At 40.4% G+C, this 22,273-nt stretch overlaps 2 protein-coding genes across 2 annotated transcripts in view; one reads left to right on the plus strand and one right to left on the minus strand.

Annotated features, from left to right (window-relative positions):
* Positions 1 to 12,352, plus strand: part of tmem266 (transmembrane protein 266) — a 28,958-nt gene extending 16,606 nt beyond the window's left edge. The window contains exons 4-11 of the mRNA XM_030731628.1: positions 4,427 to 4,581; positions 5,635 to 5,708; positions 6,625 to 6,681; positions 6,826 to 6,964; positions 7,519 to 7,634; positions 7,992 to 8,184; positions 10,893 to 10,955; positions 11,035 to 12,352. Of these exons, the coding sequence (XP_030587488.1) occupies positions 4,427 to 4,581; positions 5,635 to 5,708; positions 6,625 to 6,681; positions 6,826 to 6,964; positions 7,519 to 7,634; positions 7,992 to 8,184; positions 10,893 to 10,955; positions 11,035 to 11,672 (1,435 nt within the window). The 3' untranslated portion in view covers positions 11,673 to 12,352. The remainder of the gene's footprint in view (positions 1 to 4,426; positions 4,582 to 5,634; positions 5,709 to 6,624; positions 6,682 to 6,825; positions 6,965 to 7,518; positions 7,635 to 7,991; positions 8,185 to 10,892; positions 10,956 to 11,034) is intronic.
* A 420-nt stretch (positions 12,353 to 12,772) lies between these two features.
* Positions 12,773 to 20,760, minus strand: etfa (electron transfer flavoprotein subunit alpha). The gene is made up of 12 exons (XM_030731629.1): positions 20,629 to 20,760; positions 18,807 to 18,956; positions 17,332 to 17,413; positions 17,053 to 17,135; positions 16,738 to 16,837; positions 16,499 to 16,609; positions 16,259 to 16,360; positions 16,044 to 16,112; positions 15,865 to 15,947; positions 14,688 to 14,753; positions 14,194 to 14,274; positions 12,773 to 13,155 (listed from the first exon to the last, which is right to left on the minus strand). The coding sequence occupies exons 1-12, from the start codon at positions 20,665 to 20,667 to the stop codon at positions 13,120 to 13,122; spliced, it is 1,002 nt and encodes a 333-aa protein (XP_030587489.1). The 5' UTR covers positions 20,668 to 20,760; the 3' UTR covers positions 12,773 to 13,119.
* Positions 20,761 to 22,273: the final 1,513 nt, after the last annotated feature.

The raw sequence follows: 22,273 nt of genomic DNA on the forward strand, positions 1-22,273 counted from the left end.
TATTTGTGTGTGTGTGTGTGTGTGTGTGTGTGTGTGTGTGTGTGTGTGTGTGTGTGTGTGTGTGTGTGTGTGTGTGTGTGTCCGTGCTATAATCAATACCTTTGATGACTTCTTAATCTTTCACTCATTCCTTCTAAATAAATTATTTCATTTGCAGTCTTCCCCTTCTCTCCTACCCTATCTGCTAACCTACAAATTAATGGACACAAACAAAGCACCACTTCCTTGATTTAATTTCCATTTAACTCCTACCTGATGAGTTTACACTGTATTTTATCCTCTCTCAATTAGTGGAGACAGCATAATAAAAGACATGCTACGAGGATCCCCATCTCTGTGAGAGTTACTTAGCTGGGGATGGAGCCAAAACGCTGTCCCATCTGTGTGAATGGGCCCCAGCAGAGCAACCAGACACTTTCATCAGTGCCAGTCATTCTGCTTAACGTCTTTGTCTACTTTGTGTGACTACGGTGGCCATTCTGCAGCCAGCATCATATACAGCATTGATCAATATCATGATCTAATCCCCTTGCTCTGTGCTGCTGCCAGACTCACTTCGATCTTCCCTCACTATTTTGCCACTGCAGTCACTGGCACGTTGATGTTTTTATAAACCTGTCTACAGTTCATACTACCCTGCATCTTTAATGTCCTCTGTGCACAGTGTCTCTAAAAGCATGCATAAAAAAAATTTTTTTTTTTAAAAGCATGCATTTGATGTTTTCACTTCCTGATTTCTTATTTGTCACATTTACATGTTTCAGATCAAAATAAACTTTGATTTTAGACAAAGATAACCCAGTATACAAACCTACCTGGCCCTATGTGAAAAAAGTGTTGGAGGCCTCACTTGCTTCAGTTAAGGTCAGAGTTCACAATTCAACAATAAAAAAAAAAAAAACTGGCTAAAAATGGCATCCATGATAGAGAAAACCACTGCTGACCAAAACGAACACAAAGGTTCATCTTGTCATAGCAACAGTCAAACATGTTGGTGTAGGGTGATGGTCTGGGGCTGCTTTGCTGCTTTAGCACATGGATGACTTGCTGTAATTGATGGAACCATGAATTCTGCTCTCTATCAGAAAGCCCTGTAGGAGAATGTCTGGCCATCAATTCATGTCCTGAAGCTCACTTGAGTTATGCAGCAGGACAATGATTCAAAACACACCAGCAAGTCCACCTCGCAATGGCTCAAAAACAAATAAATAATTTAAGGTTTTGGAGTGGCCTAGTCAAAGTCCTGACTGAGATGCTTTGGCATGATATTAAACAGGCTATTCATGCTCGAAAATCCTCCAATGTGGCTGAATTAAAGCAATTCTGCATAGACGAGTGGGCCAAAATTTCAGTTCTTGCTGCCAAGGGTGGCACAACCAGTTATTAGGTTTAGGGGACTTTTGCTTTTTTTTCATACAGGGTCAGGTAGATTTGGATAACCTTTATCATTTAAGAAACAAAACCATCAATTAAAAACTGCATTTTGTGTTTACTTGAGCTATCTTTGTCTAATATTAAAATTAACAGTGTGACAAATATGCACAAAAAAAAATGCACTAAAAAATCAGGAAGGGGGCAAAAACTTTTTCACAGCACTGTACAAATGCGTGCATGAGCAATCCTTGAGGTATTACCCATTTAGTGTGAACCTGACTTGACCCCGCAAGAGAGTGAGGCGATTTTCTTCCTTGGCTTGCTCCATCACTGAAGCCTCACTTCCTCATAAATACTTCAGGTTCTCAGTGTTCAAGGTTTAAAGTGATTTCCCTAAAATTAAGTTTCTGAGCTTGGGCTAATCCATCACTGCCATTTACTCTGCTTCCAGACAGGGTTTTTCTTTACAGGTTTATTAAATTAATACCTTTTCTGCCTGGCTTGTGGGAAAGGTCTGAATGAATTATGATTCCACACAGTATAAGTTAAATCATGCTTTTCAAACCTGAAGATAAGTGAGGTGTCTCTCTTGGCGTATGTGTTGCTCATTCTATCTCACTCTGTCTAACTAATGGTGCACAAATGTCCTGTGACTGTGTGTGAGGCACATCATTAGGTAAATGTTTCTTTTTTTTTTTTTTTCTTGGCTCTTCTCCACTGGCAGATGGGGTTTGACATTGTTCCCTGGGAACGAATTGGTGCTGGGGAAAGTCTCTGAGGTATTTGCTAATGATACCATTACCCTGAACCACCTCTTTGTCACCCCAGGTGTTGAGCTACTAATCTGTTAGCACTGGCTGGTACAGAAGGTTGTTACAGAGAGCTGAGTGCATCAGTTAGCCACTGGGAGAGCACTGGCACAGTGTGGCCAAGCTCCAGTCCCTCTGCTGACCTTGATGAAGGATAGAGAGGATATGTAGCTGTGCTACAACGGAGCTGTAACTGCAGAAATGCACCACTCCTCAGGATCCCCTCCTTCTTTACACTTTCAAAGACAACTGTACTATTTCAAAAGTCATTTCTGAGATGGGAGCATCAGGGCAATGAAAAAAATCCAAGAAGCAGCAGTCAGTCATACAGGCTGCAAATAACCCATCGTATCGTTTCAGCTAATTTATGCAGATCATTAAATCTGAAGGTAAAAACAGAAGTGAACAATGTTACTGAACAAACAACACTTAGGTTCATGCACATCTTGTTTGCAAAAATCAATCTATAGGAATGATGACCAAAACAAAAAAAAAAAAAAAAAAAAAAAAGACCTAAAAATGAGAAAAATCCTTTAACTAAATCTGTATCTTTCTCTGTTCTCTTGTTTTCATTCTTCCTTTTTCCAACTCCCCCTCCTTCCTTTCTGGCTCTCTCTCCAATTCTCTTTTTGGATGAATCCCAATGCCTTTGAACTGGCTGCACCCCGCTTTCTCTCTCAGTGTTTGCCTCCTTCATTCTAAGCTGAAGCAAGGAAAGAGTAGAATAAATTGCATCCTCTCTTCTCCTCTGACAGACATTGCCCATAGCTTTGCTCCTATGGGGGACAGGTGACAACAGATAGTGGCTATTTTCAAAGGACTGTGTTGCCTTTCTCAGTGCTGCTTATGAAAAAGATGGCAACCCTGCATGTGCGCAAAGACTTTCCTCTCTAGAGTACCTCTGGTTAGTGTGCAGGTAGGATGCAGGGATATATGTAAATGTCCTGTTTATTTCTGGGAAAGTCCTGTGTGACTCTTGCAAATTTATCATTATTTACTGACCATAACTCCCCTTGCATCTCAGTCTGCCAGTTTCTGATTGGAAAAAGTTGAAGAGGAGGTTAAGTGTGGATTTAAGGCAAGTGTGACACTTATCTTCAACCACAATGTACCTGTCCAAAGAACAAGCACACTAGGGACACTCCAGACTAATGGAAAATATATATCAGTGTGGAGAAAACTGTATAAGGTACCAGCTGAATCACCAGTGGGAATAATAGCATGTATAGCACACAAAAGCTGTGCTTGGGCATTCCAACTCCTGCATATTTCCCCTCCATGCCTTCCCTCTGCTGTGCTCTCAAACAAGCAAGCAGAAACATTATTGTAGGGGGAAAAAAATCAGTTGAAGAAATTGTCATTCAGCTGAGAAAACATCTACTTGGCTCTCTGTATATACACCCTCCAGATGGTGCATGTGCAGTCCCACTGTCATGCCAGGCGAGCTACATCATGGAACCAGCCTGGCAGGCAGCTAGCCAGTAAGTCATACAGAGTTCAAACAAGAGGGAACCAAAAAGTTAACTTCCAGCTATGTTGGTAACAAAAAAAAAAGTCAGTAAGCTAGACAGTTTCACTCAGGTCTGTCTTATTATGCAGTGAAATAGCATTAACATTTATTTTCTTTTTAACTCGAGTGACCTATTAACTCCTTTGTGGATGCTTTGATATTTTAGCAATAAATATATATCTACTGTCTGTTCTGGTGAAACAGTCTAGTCGTGCCTTTCCAGCAAAGGTATGACTAGCATCACCTGGTAGTAAGTTAACTACACTGCTTAATGATGTCATGAAAAGAGAACTTTAATGGGAAGGAAAAGATGCAGAAAAAAGTCCAGATGGAAGAGCTTTAAGAGGAGTTGAGGAAAAGGACACAGAAGCAGTGACACCCATGAATTCATGCACAGAATTGCTTCATATTAATATATCATCTCAGTCCAGGCAGAGCCTGTATTTATGCTTCACAATCCGTTTTAAAAATGCTTAAATCTAAGAGTGTAAATTCATTTCAGCATGCATTCTCTGCATTTTTTATGGCTTATACACAGAATAGTGTCCTCTGCTGAAAAACATTTTAGGAGAATGTTGAACTGAGGGCTGAATACGCTACAAATTTGCTCTATCTTGATGTTGCATGTGTTTTATTGATTTGACCTTGAGTGTTCCTGTCAGATCTGCAGTCTGTTCAACAAGACTCATGGTTTATCTTCTCTGCCTCTCTATGTCGGTCCCCCCCAACTCAGGTCAAACTGGCTGAAGCCATGCTGTGGACGAAGGGCAGCGCTGTGGCAGGTCTGTCTGCTGTCGGCGGGCTTCAACTGTTTCCTAGTAGCCTGTGTCATTCTGGTGGTGGTGCTGCTGCTGCTGGAGCTGCTCATAGACACCAAGCTGTTACAGTGTGAGTGAAACCAAAATAATGTGATACACCCTAAATTATCAATCATTCAATAATAAAGTCGCTGTGATTCAGATTAGAATTTAAGGGAACATGTTTATTTAAAGAAATATGTATATTAGTATTTTTAAGTTATGGAAACTGTTTTTTAATGTCCCACTAGGTGGTAAAATATTACCGTACACTATTGTATCATTAAAGATGTTTGGAATGTCAATTTTTGTTTCCTGATAGAAGTTAAACTAACTGCTGACTGCAAACCTCATCCCATAAGTCTACTGTATAATGAGTGTGTGTCATTTATGATCAATTCTGGGACCCGAGGCTCTGATCAATCATGGTCTTGGAAATAAAACCCTTCCATTAGTATTCTATAGTTAACACTGAATGTCAGGTGCTCAAAATTCCAGTCTGACCCATGTCACCCCCGGTATCACCTTTATCTACATTATCTGGCATGGTGGAGAGATCCACATCTATCATAAGCAGAAGGTCAGGAGCGTTGGCCTTTTTGATGTCAAAGGGCTAACAAACGTGGTCTTACACCAGCAATATCCAAATGCATTCAGGTCTTTACTGTTCCCCTGGGACTGGCTCACTGAACAGACAAAAGGAAAGTAAGACAAATGTGTGAAGGGAGATAGCAGACAAAGGAATCAAGCAATGCAGCGCTGGCTGCCGGGTGATTGTGGGGAGGACTGGAGGAAGATGAATAGACTGATAGACAGATCACTGAGCACAGCAAACAGAGACAGATGGGGAAGATGTGGGGCATGACGAGAAATTCTTCAGCTGACAGCGTAGTGCTGTTTGAGGTTGTCCACAATTAGCCTGATGAATAGACAGAAGACACATGCATGCACAATATGTACTGAACTCATACTTGTCATGATGCCTCATGCTTCAGTTGCATTTTTCACCAAATCACCCTGTCAAGGTTATGCATCATGTACAGTACAGCCTGTTTGCTATATCCTTATCAAAATGCAGCATCAATCTTTAACCTAGCTATCTGCTAATCAGTTTTTCTTTTTTTTCTTTTTTTATTCCCTTTAGTTAATAATGCATTCCAGTTTGCCAGCATCATCCACTGGATCAGCCTGGCTATTCTTTCTGTGTTCTTCACTGAGGTGAGTCTTCCTCCGCTCGACGCAAAAACAGTCTCACTTACAGCTGATGCAGCTGCCTCTTGATTAATGCTATGTTGTGCAGTATGTGGGGCCAGTGAGTTACACCGACAGATTCTCATTACAATACTAATAACGCCATGAAATGCCCGATGCCCTCTGTCACAGCATGATTAGATTGTGATTAGTGCAGGTGAACTTGTGTACACCTCCATGGATCGCGTTCATAAATAAAATATTTAAAATCGTGCACATGTACTCTGAATGAACGTGTGTAACTGCTGTTGTTAAAGCTGGCACGGTCTTTTCCTTAGGTTTTTCGATTGATCTGCAGCACACACATTTGAAAATGCAGATGGGGCTTTTCTGTGCTGCTAGTTTTAAATAATTTCGATGCCTCAGGTAAGTTTGCTGTATCGATTACCATTTTCCTTGGAGCTGGCCACATTTGTCTTGGTTCCTTACACTTGACCATCTAAATGCTAACTTTTGTTTAGCTGGAGTCAACAGAGGGAACTCCTTAGTGCTACTCTGAAGCAGTGGAGTCAGCGCTTTGACTGGTTTGTGGAGTTTGTTCAGAATGGTGGTTAGCATGTGGCAGAAGATGAAGGTTTGTTTGCTCTCTGCAGCCCCTGCTGGGTCAGCAGAAGGCGGTAGTCCAGTGTCTCTAATTTTTGCTTTTGCTGTGTATAAATATGACATACACAGCCACTGATGAATTGCCACTGAAGGAGTAAAGGAGGGGATGAAATGTCACATTTATTATTGAGAATTATCACAGACTGTGTGTGCTCTGCTTCCACCACGTGCTCTCTCTCTCTCTCTCTCTTTAAATTTAGCTGTCATTGTTTTCTTCCATCTTACCCTTTGTAACCTGCTCACTGTCCCCGTCTCTGCCCCCCCTTCCCGACTGTCTCAGACGGTGTTCAGGATCGTGGTGTTGGGGATATGGGATTACATCGAGAACAAAGTAGAGGTAAGCTCCCATGAGTCCCATTAGCCCTGACTTGGGGCCCTCTTTCACTGCAGTGTCATTCCTTCAATGTCATAGCTCAGACTGGCAGCTATAGAAGCTTAGGACAATATAAGAGTAACCTGGTGTGTGTGTGTATTTTCTCAGGTGTTTGATGGAGCTGTCATCGTACTCTCTCTGGCCCCCATGGTGGCCTCCACAGTGGCCAACGGCCCCAGCAGCCCCTGGGATGCTATCGGTCTCATCATCACACTGCGTATCTGGAGGGTTAAGAGGATCATTGATGGTGAGGCTGGGAGGGGCTGGTGTCCCCTACATCCTGTCCTTTGCTGTCAGATAGATAATGCATAGTGCTCCCAGTAGTATCAGTGTCTTTAATCTGTAGGTTGTTGGCTCAGTTAAGTCTTTTATCATTTTTTTTTTTTTTTACCAGCAATGATGGTAGCAGGACATAATCTATGATAATGGCTTCAGTGCTCACAGAAAAGTTACTATATGCAAATGATTTGATTTGATTTTCTTTGGCATTGTGTGGTTTTCCTAAGAGATACTTTCAAAAGAATACTTACTGACCATGAGCAAAGTTTCTAGAAATATAAAGCAGTCCAAATTTTCCCTAAAGGCTTCCCTTAAACAATACACCTCTTAAACCACAAACTTTGCTGTTAGTAGCCCACCTGCCACTGACTGTGGGAAACATGAAGGCTATTATTTCAAAAAAGCATTGGTAAACCTGGGCTCACCTTTTTTTTTTCTTTTTACATTAAACTAAACACTTAAAAATAAATCAAAAGAGCACAAGATTTAAAAAAAAAAAAAGTATATGTCCTCTTCTTCCAGCCTATGTGTTGCAAGTGAAGGTGGAAATGGAGCTGGAGATCCAGCAGTATGAGAAGGCCAAGGCGGTGAGGGAGGAACAGCTTGATCGTCTCACCCAGATCTGCCAAGAACAGGCTGTACGTGCTCTTATCTGTTCTGCATCTGTCATGTGACCTTATAGCGGCATGTAACCAGCAGAGGGCAGCAAAGTGATACACAAGAAAAAATTTAATTTTATGTCAAGAAGACATTAAAGATGATAGATAGTTGATCTCATAGTATAGCTACATAATACTTTTACTGCAGTCTGGATATCAGATAACCAGCACTATGCAATATTAACTCAATAGCAATAAAATAATAACAGTTCTATTTTTGTTTTAAGCCACATTAACAAACTAAAACAGTAAATATCATTTTAAGACAAAGATTGTTATTTGTGTACTTGTCTTATTTCAAATTTCCTTTTCTGTCATCTCTTCTTCTTTCATTAGTTTGAAATCAGGCAGCTCAGGGCCCATCTGGCTCAGCAGGACCTGGATCTTGTAGCAGAGCGTGAAGCAGCCATGCAGATCCACCACATGTGGGGTAAACAGAGCAGCAGTTTCCAGGAGGTGGATGGACTGGCCCCCGGGGCCTCTGAGCATCACAGGCCAACCAAAGCCAGAGAGCCTGGGGGTGCTGCAGGTAACCGTCTGGAACACCCAAGCTCTTTGTATTACAGGTTATCAAAGACCTGTGTGCATGAGAGGGAATTCAGGCTATGCTTCCCATGGTAAATCATGTCCAATTGGTAGACTAAAAGAAGTTGGCTTGTTATTGAAAGATTGTTGGATTTGGACTGGTTGGAAATTTTGAAAAGAAATCCATTCTGATTGTAAAAAACTTGAACATTGCTCCGTTCTTCATGGTGGAGCGTAGGACCATTTGTTAATGGTGGGCAACGCACACATTAGCAGCCAGTGTTGGTGTCCTCTTCTCAAAAACATTCAGCTCAGAGTCCACATCAAGATTCTGGTGCTGCACCTAGATGGACTATAAACCTTTCACACAGTGACAGGTCATAACTTACAGGACTTAAAAGCAACACAGCACTGTCAGTACAGGTGATGTCAGGGCTCAAAACACTGAGGCTTTTCCTTTATCAAAGCTATAAATCACAGCGCGATCTACCATACATCTGAGCCACAGTGTTTCTAGTCAGACAACCTTTTAACTGGGCCTGAACCTCGTAATACTCATGTGGTATTGATCATCCGGTGCTGATCCTTTGGGACCTTGGAAAGCACTTAAGAGAAACAGTTTGACTCATTTACTATCTGTGAAACATATCCACACACCAAAAGTGTTCATTACTATTGAGCTGAAATAATTTTATCGGCTAATATATTAATAGTAATTACTCATTAGTTGTTAAGTAGTAGTAATTTATCTTGCAAAAATATAAAACATTTACTTTTTTTTCATATTGTGTAATAAAACAATTTGTTGCGTTTATGTTCAAATGATTGTAGGACTTTTGGACTGTTCTGCTACTGTCTGAAAAAAACAGGCAGTTAAAAGAGTTTATTTATATTTTATGGAGGTGCAATTGTTAACTTAAAGTATAAATAAAATAATCATTATTTCATCACGTAACTATTTCAAGTCCCCCTAATTAGCTTTTACAAGCAGTATAGTACAAACATGTAATAAATGATTTATAACACCCTAAAACGTAGGTTTTACATTGCTGTAGGGACAATCTGATTTATTAATCTATAGCATTTGCCAGCGAGTATAACATTCCTCCAAATTATTATTGTTAAATCCTTTATTTAAACAGGTAGTCTCATTACAATTTGGATCTGTCTTTCAAGAGAGAGATGTACAATTTCTTTGTGGCATTTCTTTGTGGAAGTTGCATATTCTTCTTTATCCTGCACAGGTTTTCTTCCACAGTCCAAAGACATGCATGTTAGGTTAACTGGTGAGTCTAAACTGACAGTAGGTGGGATGTCAGCGTGAGAGGTTTTCTCTCTGTGCCAGCCCTCTGATGGACTGGTGACCTGTTCAGGATGTACCCTGCATTTTGCCTTGTGTCAGCTGGGTTCCAGCATCCCCATGACCCTGAGTTTTATAGGCAGTTAAGAAAATTAATGGATCTGCAAGAGTGATGGCTGATACATAAATATGACAATTTAAAATGTGATAATGAAATATGAGCACGCAGCAGTATATTTTTGTACCTCATTCAATTTGTGTGGAGCAATGTTCAGTTTAAAATGGCTCATGACCTGATATTGGAAGTTCTGCATTTGAATGAAACAAGAGAGCAGAAGTAATTGGACAATTTTTGAAGTAGACTAGTTCGTAAAAGAGGACCATCCCACCTTTATCCCATAAAATACAACTGATGAACACACAGCACAGTGTGATAAGTTTTACTGTGGAGGGAGATGCATTCATATAAGCAATATCATCATTTTCAAATTAGGCCAAAATTTTAGATTTTACAATGGAAAGAAACATGACTTGCCTCTGAACAAAAATCCCATTTTAATTACCTGTTACTCTATCCTGCACTTCTAAGATATTTACATTTACATAAAGAGGCTAATTTATATCTACCTACAACTACACTGCTGTTATGAAACACTTTTTCAATTCTTGTGTTTTGTTTTCAGTCTGTTCAGACTGTTCCAGTGTGCCAAGAAAATATCCCCCACACCATTACACCACTAGAGACAGCCAAGCAGTAAATATGCATAAAGATTGGTAATCAACTGTACATTTATCAGGTCCAAATTCATATCCTGCCATCTGAATGTCACAGGAGAAATTAAGACTGTGCATTCAGAGATGCTCTTCTGCATACCTTGGTTGTAACGAGTGGTTATTTGAGTTCTTCCTATTAGCTCAAAGCACTCTGGGCATTCTCCTCTGACCTCAGACATCAACAAGGTCTTTTCACCCAGAGAACTGCCGCCCACTGGATAATTTCTTTTTCGGACCATTGTCTGTAAACCCTGGAGATGGTTGCAGGAAAATCCCAGTAGATCAGCAGTTTCTCAAATACTCAGACCAGCCTGTCTGGCACCAACAGCCATGCCACATTTAAAGTCACTCAAATGACCTTTCTTTCCCATTCTGAGGCTCTATTTGAACTTCTGAAGGTCGCCTTGACCACGTCTACATGCCTAAATGCATTGAGTTGCTCTCATGTGACTGGCTATGACTAGATATTTGCATTAACAAGCAGCTGAACAGGTGCACCTAATAAAGTGGCCAGCAAATCTCCAGATTCTATAGTATTCAACGTTACCATTCATATATCACACTTTTGAACTAGTGTGATCTATACACCAACATACACACTCACTCTGAATTAACTTTTTCCTCTTTTATTATTTTAGATCAACATGGTCAAGATGACATGAACAACTACATCAGCCAGTACTACAGTGAGCCAAGCAGTGGTAAGCTTCAACAGACTCTTTCTTCACTCCAAGCGGCACCACAATGTTTCAAGCTCTTATTCACTGTGCTATTTTATAGATACAGGGATCCCAGACCCAGCGCGTGTCATTACGACAGCAGCCATAGATGTGCACCTGCCTAACAACCCCAGCCAGCTGCCATCCTCTTTGGTGAGCGCTGATGCAGTGCCGTCCAGCCGTTTGCAGCGAACAGGCAGCTCGGTCAGCGAAGCCTCCACAACCACAGTGTCCCGCACCAGCTTCAGCGCCCGTCAGCACAGCATCAGCAGCCACACATTTGGCTCCACCATGGACTGCAGCTCCACGGTGCGCGAAGCCTCCACTTCCACAGACTACAGCGACCAACGCTGCTACCCTCCACCCTACAGCAGCCCTCTAGCCCTGGGCACTCAGCAGAGGGGTAGCCCCAGCGCTGTGGTGCAGGAGTTGCTCTCTTCTCTGTCTGAGGACTCCTGTCTCACGCAGAAGGGCCTGGACCCTGTCAACCTGAAACCACCCAGCCCCACAGGTTCCACAAAAACCAGCCCCGAGCTGGAACACAGGGTCAACATCTACAATAAGAGGAACCAGGAAAGCAGAGTCGGGCTCAACTCCAAGACAGTCATCCATCTGCAGGGTAACGAGCCTCTTCTAGAGGAAAAGTATAGGATGATGGGGCCAGTAGATACTCAAATCAACCGTCTATCAGAGACATAAGAGTCTGCAAAACATAGAATCTAACAGGACTCGCTCTTTATTTCAGCCACAAAAATTAATGTTCTACTAAATTCCCAACTTTGCTGCTGGGAGTCACTGGCACATAAACTGTATGTCTGTCATCCTCTCTGTACTGCTGGAACTGAGAGGATGAACTTGTCGGAGCAGCACAAACAAAGGGCACGGACAAGAGAGGAAGGCAGAGTTGTTATCAGGTGACACTTATCAGGAATTGACACTCATAAAAACTTTTACTAAAAGAAACCAGCAATGGGGCTCAAGTCCAAAATTGAAAACTGGAAATCACTTTTGATATATTATAGTTTGATTTCTAGGAAATGAAACCAGTGAGAGGATGGTGCTGAGGGCTTAGTTCCTCTGATACACTTTGTAGATGTGGAGATACTGGTGTAGGAACTGATCTGAGATGAAATTAAGAGTTTCTCTAGGAAACAAGACATGGATTCCCCGGTAGTGCAGGTATACGAACTATTTCATGTCTGGTATCTCCAAACTTAAAGAAAGTCCTCTTTGATGGACTGCTGCAGGGTACATTGGATAAGTCTCAGCTTCTTTCTAATCTGTTTCTATATTTGCGTTAACATTTTTATCTAAATTCTGAGTGGAGAGAGTGCAGAATCTTTTTGATTGATGGATGACTTATGTTGAGTTTTTTGTTTTTTTTTTTAAATCCAGGTGCTATGACTGGAAGCTGACCAAACCCAGCTGAGTTGGTGTGTGAGATTTTGCAAGCCACAGCATGACCCTCACTCAACAAACTGAAAACCTTCCTACACATGACATATTTCACATAATTCAGGTCTAAAATCTTTTTTTCCTGGTATGACTTTAATGTTTGGAAGTTGTGTAAATATTTCAGAATGGGTTTGGTCATCTAGCCACAGCTCAAAAAGAGTGAGGAACTTGGAAGCTACAGTAAAATGCTGAACAGAACAGTATAGCATGAACCTTTCAGATTTGCCACCATATTGCAAACTCTTTATTGTTCTGTCAACAGGTACTTTCTATCTTGATCATGGAAAGACAGCATTGCTAAATTAAACCAATAAAGGGAAAACATGGCAAGTTAATAAAACAAGTCATTAGTGTCCATTTAATAAACTTTCCAAAAGCATATCATTAGGCACATAACCTCTAAGTTAGCACAAAGTGCTTCATCTTACAGATACAGAAACTGCAAATTTGAGCATAAAGATGTCCTTTAATATAACAGAAAGTTACATACAAATAAGATATGTACTACCACAAGCAAAAAGGAAACCTCCAGCCAAAAGGTAAGTACAACATATTCACTGGGCTCAATGGAGAGAAGATGCTGAAGAAATTCTAGGCATCCAGGACAACCAACTTTAGAAATTTCTTAAGGTGGAGGCTGGTCGCTCTCAGATTCGTCTCACTGTGTCCCAACTGTGCAAACAGTCTTTTTTCACTTGCTGAGAGCTTCAGTCATCTCAGGAACAGCCTTAAGAGAAAACAGTGAAGAAGCTTAGCATTGGACCAGTATTTTTGCACCAGCACTGCAGAACCTGTCATGTTTTTCCCCAGCATTATCCACATCATAAGATGTATGAGTTTATTACACAAAGGATGCTGCATGTTGGTGCTCACTGAGATTTATCAAGACCATAGCAGGCTACAGGTACTGAAAAATTCACTGTTTGCAAGGCTGATCAGCGTCGAGCAATATTCTGGCCTATAAATAAGCACACTGATAAGGCAAGTTGTACAGCTTAGAAAAAAAATTCAAAGGGTTTTTTAGCTGCTAAATGTGAGCATAAGATTATTTTAATTTGTTCTTGGGGTGAGGTGAGCACCTTTCACAGCAGAATCAGTCCCTACCTCACTTGGTACAGGATATCAATTCACCATTTAGTAGAAAGCCTATCCATTTTAATCAGTTATCTGAGGAGTGTACACATGTAAGATGATCTCATCACCCAGCAGGTTGCAACTCTGCTGCCACAAGCTGTTATTACTAATCACTTCTACAGAGTTTGTCAGGACACCTGGGCTGCTCGGGCACAACTGAGGACCTAAATAAATGATGACCAACAGGACACAAATGAAAATAGACTTTTGCAGGCAACACTGGACTCCAATCTAAGTCATGCTAGTACACCTGGCTCACAATCCCAAAGTATCAGCTAGACACCTGAATGCAACCAAGCATATAAGAGGCCTGGCGAGTAGAGGCTTAAAACCCACACTGAAGCCAACTACTACGCAACTATTGATCTTTTTTATATCTTCTGATGTCAGGAGAGTTACAGCTTGCACTCGCCTCAGATTAATTCAAGAATTTAATAATTCAACAGCTGCACATTTCCATTAAGTGGAATAAGGCATCATGCAAAATTTATCCAGGAGAGAGCAAATGTTATATTCTGACTATCACTCAGGACTCTCAAAACATACAAAGTAAATCCAGGCACTGCTTGGTTGCTTCCTAATGTGAGATCATAGCAGTATTATTATAGCAATATCAATCCCAGAGGCTTACCTTGAAAAGATCGGCTACCAAGCCATAGTCAGCCACGTGAAAAATGGGAGCCTCGGGGTCCTTGTTGATAGCAACAATAGTCTGAAAGGACAAACACCTAAAATGTTACCTTTGTCTTTCCATTACCTTTAGATTTTACCTTTGTTTTCTAAATGAACACAGAAATAAAACTGTTTCAAAAATGAAATGCCACAGAAATGTGTTTAAGTTATACAGGAATAGCAAAATATTTCTGATATAAACTATACAAAAACAATTAAATACCACACAAAGGAGAGGCCAATATTATGTCAGCAGGTAACTGTACTGAGTAAACAAGGTTTACCACAATTTCTGTAACCAAAGAACCAAGGCAACCTGATGCTAATTTTTAATATTAGACTCAATATTAGAAGTTAATTGCTTGTAATAAATAGAGCAAAGTTAAGAGAAAAAAAATGCACAGAAAAAAATATATATAGAAAATGGAGCACACAAGCTTCCAGTGACTTTACCTTGCTATCCTTCATTCCGGCCAGGTGCTGGATCGCTCCTGAGATCCCAACAGCAATGTACAACTCCTATGAACACGAAGAAAAGCACACAGCCAGGCAAGTGTTAAATGCTCAAAGTCTGAACTTTAAACTCAGGGCTTTTTGATCAGGTAGGTCCGACTACATGAGGCTGCAAAGGGTCAGCCACTCCTACATCTCCTGAAGCCTCCATGGAAGATAAGCTCTTCCTACCAATTTAATGTGATGCCATATGAATATTTTAGTTCAGGGTTATTGTTGCACTTGGAAGTATCAAAGGAGCAGAGCATCATTCTGTAAACATGACGGCATCTTGCAGACTCCCTTCTACCAGTTTCTATTTCCACAAAGCAAACGTGCACTTTTGTGCAATTAGTTTGTCGTTCCAAATTGAATTTTTTTTATTTAACTAAAACATCCTAACACAATAATGACATTTGTGTCAGTCATCCAGAACCTTGTTCACACACAGCTCTGACTGATTCCAATTAGTTAAATAAACAAATGAAGTTAAACATACAAATCTCTGAACATTTTATAATGTCTCTCCAAGACTGCCAGTTATTATTTTGTACCCTACAACTCTGGTGTAGTTTAATATCAGAACTCTGATTACAGCAAACATATCAGAACATTGAACTTTGATGTTTACAGACAACTGTATGATAACATTTGCTTTAAGCAGCATGGAACAGATTATCTTACATGCTCCAAATGAATAAAAGGTAACTCTTTCTTTGATACACTAAACATTCTTAGATTGGTGGGGTGAAAAAAAAAACCTAACCAGATTTAAACTGTATTTAATTAACTAGGCTGAATTCCACACACTTGTCATAATATTTAGAAAATCTAATTTGGACAGCCTGGACTGGTCTGCTCTGACCAGACATTAACTGCTCTCTGTTTTAATGGATCAACTAAATCATTTAGGGCCCTAAATGTGCCGTCATGTATATTTTGTAAGTTCTAATGTGTGAATAATCACAGCTGGAGTAACCTGACAGAATCACCCACTGTGATCATAACTGAATTGCTACATGAAGGCTAACAGACAGGTTTACACACTGACTCTGCAACTGAGTTCAAACCTCAACTCTGAATATAACCAAATCAAAAATGGTTTAAAAAGAAAAATGTTTTTGATTTGTTAACTTACTGGTGCAACAATTTTGCCGGTCTGTCCAACCTGCATGTCATTAGGGACATAGCCAGCATCCACAGCAGCTCTGGATGCACCAACTGGAAAAAGAACATTGTGCAATTAAATTGAGGAGGGGTGGGGAGATAGCAACCTTCCAGGTGATAAATGACCCAAACTCTACCATCATAGGCTACCTGCAGCATTCAGCTTGTCTGCAAGGTCATAAAGCAACTTGAAGTTCTCTCCACTCTTCAAGCCCCTACCTGAGGAAAGAAAAAAAAAAAAAGACAAAATTAAGCAATGCTTTGACAAAAACACAAAGCAGGTTTACAAACAAATATTTTCCCCATTTTGACAAACGCGAGCTTCAACTTCATCTTTCTGTGACAGATGGGCACTTCATGCATACCTCCTGACACCACAACTTTAGCACTTGTCAGCTCTGGACGGTCACTTTTTGTCAGACTCTGTTTCAGCCACTCAGAAACTCCAACAGGTGAAGAAGCAGGCACTGCAGATCAGACAATGACAAAAGACCAGAAAGAATTTTTTAAAAGTACACAAGATGCTGTTAAACATCACCCAAAATTTCACCTCGTTTCTGAGCATGTACTTAATCAGCACAGGATGAATCTGTAAGCTACTACACCTTCTTCTGATGCAGCACTTCCTCCTTCTGTTGGAGCTGCCTCAAAGCACGTCCCTCTGACAGTGAAGACCTTGATCGGCTCGTTGCATTTCACAGTACTGAGGGCATTTCCTGTGTAATGCCAACATTTAATTTCCACAGCTGAGTAACATAAAAGCCAAAATGATTCAACAAAATTTTCTACTCAAAATTGAGAATGCCAGATCTCTATACTGTGATGTGCTTAGAAAAAGGTTTACCTGCATAGATGGTCCTGACAAAAGTATCTGCAGATTTGACCTCAATAATATCTGAAACTGGGGCAACGTCCAACTTGGCAGCCACTCTGGGAAGCAGGTTCTACAAAAGAGCAAAGGTGACCTCAGGATGGTTCATAGGGATGCTGCTTGGAGTTTTGTTCATAGCAGGATTTTCACAAAATATCAAGTAAGAGCTTCTGATTTCACTTAAATATGTACAACAGAATTTTACTTCATTTAATGACTGGAAAAATAAATGCATATTAAAATATAGAAATACAAGTTAAACAAGTACCATGCTTTTCCATGACGTACCTTTCCAAAAGCAGAGGCACCGGCACAGATGTGAGTGAAGTTGAACTGCTTCTGTGTCTGGAGGATAAGTGGAGTCAACTCCTCTAACAAAACAAACCAAAAAAAGTCAAACAGCAGAAACACCAGGCAGCTTGCAGACTAAGCTATGAATGTTGTGATACCTGTTCTGGATATCTTAACCATATGAGCAGGTTATAAAAATTAAAAGGAAAGGAAAGGCAAAAAGGCAAGTTAAATACATTATTTGCTGTGTGAGTAAACAAAGAGCATCAACCATACCTGGTAGGGCACCTTTGTATGAATCGTGTTGGGCCACGAGGACCTTCTTCACACCTTGCACTTTACTGATTTCCTCTGCAACCTGAAAAAACAGAAAAAAAAGACATCCAACTTTCTTGGATCCACAAATGTTTTCTTATCTCCATGTGTACAATTCAATTCATTTTTATTTATATAGCACCAAATCACACCAGTTGCCTCAAGGCGCATTACATTGTAAGATAAAGACCCTACAATAATACTGAGAAAACCTCAACAATCGGACGACTCCCTATGAGCAAGTACTTGGCAACAGTGGGAAGGAAAAACTTAACAGGAAGAAACCTCTGGCAGAACCAGGCTCAGGGAGGGGGGCAGCCATCTGCTGTGACCAGTTAGGGGTGAGAGGAGGGAAACAGGACAAAAGACGCACATGGGAGAATTACAGAGGTTATAATTAAATGCAGAGTGGTGCATAAAAAAAACAGAGTGAAAAGAGGTGAGTGAAGAAGAAATACTCAGTGCATTATGGGAAGCCCCCCCAGCAGTCTAGGCCTAGGCCTGTTTCTGTCTGACCTGCCAGAGCCAACAGATGAAAAGTAGACTTTTGGCTAATTCTGGCATACTTGCATTGAGATGTTCATCAATATACATTGTCCCTTTTAAATAAATACATTCAAATCCAAAGGAAAGTTTTAAACCTAATCTTAAAAATAGAGGGGGTGTCTGTCTCCCGAATCCAGACTGGAAGCTGGTTCCACAGAAGAGGAGCCTGAAAGCTGAAGGCTCTGCCTCCCATTCTACTTTTAAGTATCCTAGAAACCACAAGTAAGCCAGCAGTCTGAGAGCAAAGTGCTCTATTGGGGTGATACGATAGTATAAGGTCTTTAAGATAAGATGGGGCCTAATTATTCAAGACCTTGTATGTGAGGAGAAGGACTTTAAATTCAATTCTGGATTTAACAGAGAGCCAATGAAGAGAAGCCAATGTGAGAGGAATATGCTCTCGTTCTAGTCCCTGTCAGTACTCTAGCTGCAGCATTTTGGATCAACTGAAGGCTTTTCAGGGAGCTTGTCCAACCTAGAAGTAATAAATGCATGAACTAGTTTTTCAGCATCACTCTGAGACAGGATGTTTCTGATTTTAAAAATATTGCCTAATGCAAGAAAGCTGTCCTATATATTTGTTTAATATGTGCATTGAAGGACATGTCCTGGTAAAAAGCTAAATGATTCCCCATGGTGTTACTGGTACAGCTAAATACACACCACTACATTCTTGGCTATTCTCCTAATGAAGCACAAACACCCCAGTAATAACTGTGATGACCAATATCTGCTTTTTGTGCTTCATTGTGTTTTGTTTGACTTTGTGGTTCCATATAGGACATCACCTGTGCTCTGTAATGGCAGTAAACCATTCAGCGTGGCATTTCCAAAATAACATGTTAGTTATTTCATTTATATACACATTGCACCTCAAAGACTTTGCCTACCTTTGCACAGTTTGTTCCAGCGACCAGACAGGACACCTCTCCTCCCACTTTACTGGCAGCAGAGATGGCATTGAGCGTAATAGGGGTCAATTTTTCATTGTTGTGCTCTGCAATGACCAAGGTGCTTTGAAACCTCTGGAGGAGACCAGTCTGAAAACACATCAGTCAAAATGAATAATATATCAGTGTTTTGCTGGTTCTGCCTGCTAAATGAGTTAAAAATAAAATACATGCTTTGTAATATATGAATGTTACTATATTCTTACCAAATGTGTTTTCATTTTAAAGAGTGATAGATATTGCATATACCTAAAATTTACCACAGAATCCATAATCATTATCACTGCACAATCAATTCTGAATAAAATTATATATGACTGTGTCAGATGGGTTTGCTTTTCTTTTTTGATGGACAGTCTGAGATAATCTGTAGAAATGGATACTGTGGGGAAGTGCACACATAATGTCAGAATAGAAGACAAACAATTTACAGGGCAGCCTCTAAAACAGCTGCAGCTGGCTCAGTTAAAGTAAAACAGGATACTGCCAGCTTCATCTGGACATGACTTCATATGGCTAGCCAGCCACGTGATGCAAAGGTCATTCAGATAAAGACAAGCAAGAAAAAAAAAAAAAAAAAAGGACAGACCATGACAAGTCAACCAGCAGTTCCCACCAAACTTTCTGAATCTTTGTTCCTGTGAAAAGGATTATATGCACGATAGCGCAATCCCAACGGTTATACAAGCAAGCCACATTTTTTATTTTTGCCTGAAAGGTTTGTAGCTAACCTACCTAAGTGTTCTGTCCTCATTACATCTTCTACTTTGAGCTCAAGTTTCCAGTTTTTTTTTTTTTTAGGATTTTTTGTCATATGCAGCCATTAAGTTAAAAAAAAAAAGAATACATAAAAAAGTGCAATACCTTAAAATATATTTTGGCACGATAAAATACCCGGTGTTCAATAAATACTAAAAGCATTTTATCAATATTGATCTTCCCACTTTATAACAAATTGTAGGCTGGATCTGTGTAGTTTCACAGTGACAGAGGTGGTTTAATCTGGCAGACACTGGTCTTTAAAACTCGTTTAAACTGGTTAGGCTTTACATATTGACTAAAACCAATGAAAATTTTCTAAGTAGCATTTCCGTACCCAAATACTAAGTAATTAAGGTTGAGAATAAATGTTAATTTTACAACCCTGTTCTGCAAAAGTGGCCGTAGATAAATATATGTTTCATCCCCATGACTGAAATATGTGGGCTGTTTCCATCACATTGAGTCATGTTACATCCATCTTCCAAAAGAAAAATATAAATAAGTGCGGGGAGGGGAAGTTTAAACAAAAATGAATGGATTGACAGGGAAAAGCTCAAAATACAGAAATTTCACAAGCTACTTTTTTCTCAACTTACTGCGTACGACTGCACATCTCACCAGGCCTGTGTCTTTTTTACTGTGACTCTTCGGTAACACCTGCGCGTGAGTTTCGTAACTGATTCACAGGCGCGAGGCTCACTACACTAACACCAACTAGCTTTCGTTTAGAAAAAAATATTAGCTCGTTTTCAACCTATTTCACAAACCGGTGTGTGTATGCAGACTTAAAGTCACATTAATTTAACTAATACCGCCACGTGCGTTAATTCATTCATTTCCAACACTACGGCTGGAAACGACAATGACCTGCGTAATGCACAGCTAAGCCAGATAGCAAAAGCTAGAAGCTGCTGCAAAGAAACCAGCGTTTACTGATATAAACTGATATAACCGATCGATACAATGTCACACTATAAGTTAGTGTCAGTGTTGGTCTTACCAAATGTTTTAGATTTGTTTTATTAAGCGCTCTGTTCATCTTGAACGCCGAAAGCTGCTGCTCGCTTCCAGTCCTGCAGACACAAAACTGTGCCAAAGGTCATCTGACGTCAGTGAGGACTTCTCGCGAGATATCGCCCATCAAGAACCGTAACTTCCGGTCAACTCTTGCTGCGTGTGTGTGTGTGTGTGTGTGTGTGTGTGTGTGTGTTCATAGACATATATATATATATATACGTATGTATGTCTATATGCGGGTCTGTGTAAAAAAAAAAAGAAAAAATCAAGACTCAAGAAGTTTATTGTCATATACACCGCATACACAGTGGTTATGTTGAGCAATGCAATGAAATTCTTACTTTACGAGTGCCCTGCATACAATTAAAATAAATAAGCTAAACTAAAATGAAAGAATGCAGATGAAGGGTAGAGTATGGTCAGAATTTAAAATGCAATTGTGCATACTATTAGAATGGTAAGACATTCATAATGTATGAGTGTTATTATATAGGATTGCATTATACTGTGTGTAAGATAAAGTTTGTATTCTATTGTGTGCGAAATTGCAGGTGTACAGGTCCGTTTTGAGAGTTAAGGCAGGTAATCACAGTTCATTAATAAGTCAGTGGTTCGATAGCCTGATGGGCTGCGGGTAGAAACTGTTTTTTATCCTGGTTATCTGTCAGACGGCAGGAGTGTGAACAGTATGTAGTGTGGGTGGGTGCGGTCCTTGATGAAGTTGTGGGCCCTCTTCATTATATAGTATTATAAGTAGGTAACTCCATAGATGAATTGTGCCACTTTGATGAGTGGTGTAGTTCCCATACCACACTGTGATGGAGTTTGTCAGGATGCGCTCCACTGTGCATCTGTGAAAGCTCCTGAGGAGCTTGGAGGGTAATCCAAATTTCCTCAGCTTCCTTAAGAAGAAGAGTCTCTGTTGAGCCTTCTTGACAATCTGCCGTGTGTTGTAGGTCCAGGTGAGATTTTCACTGATGTAAGTGCTGAGGAGGTTGAAGGTCTTCACCCTGCCCACCTGAGTCCCATTGATGAATAATGGGGTGTACTGGTCTCTCCTTTTCCTTGGGTCAATAATCCTCTCCTTAGTCTTCTCTGTATTTAAGGAGAGTTTATTTTTTCTGGCACCAGGACACCAGTTGGGCCACCTCTTCCCTATAAGATGCTTCCTTTCCCTTAGTAATCAGCCTGATGACAGGGGTGTCGTCAGCGAACTTAATGCTTGAGTTGTTGCTCTGGGAGGTGATGCAGTTGTAGGTGAAGACGGTGGACAGGAGTGGACTGAGCACACAGCCTTGTGGGGCCCCAGTGCTCTCTGTCTTTGTGCCTGATGTCCTAGTACCAACTCTGACTGCCTGAGATCTGTCTGTAAGGAAGTCCAAGACCCAGCAGCAGAGGAAGGGTGTTAGTGCAAGGGTGTAGAACTTTTCAACCAGTCTGCTCCAGTCTCAAACAGCAGAAAAACAGTAGCTATTAATGTTTTTGGTACTAAGTTAATACTAAGTTGTTGTTAACTGTGCTTTGAAAAGCTCATCATGCACTGTAAGTCGTCCTGCACTTTATTACTCTTACTTATTGTCCAAGTATTGTGCAGGTCAAATGCATAATAACAAAAAGAAAGAAAGAAA

Source organism: Archocentrus centrarchus, chromosome 6 (assembly GCF_007364275.1).
Source record: "Archocentrus centrarchus isolate MPI-CPG fArcCen1 chromosome 6, fArcCen1, whole genome shotgun sequence".
Taxonomy (NCBI): Eukaryota; Metazoa; Chordata; class Actinopteri; order Cichliformes; family Cichlidae; genus Archocentrus; species Archocentrus centrarchus.

Coding starts and splice junctions, on each gene's coding strand:
- etfa (XM_030731629.1), bottom strand. CDS start 20,667: ATGAACAGAGCGCTTAATAAAACAAATCTAAAACATTTG. Junction 14,275..14,687: donor CCGGAATGAAGGATAGCAAG/GTAAAGTCACTG, acceptor TTGTCCTTTCAG/ACTATTGTTGCTATCAACAA. Junction 13,156..14,193: donor TGGTAGCCGATCTTTTCAAG/GTAAGCCTCTGG, acceptor TTTTCTCTTAAG/GCTGTTCCTGAGATGACTGA.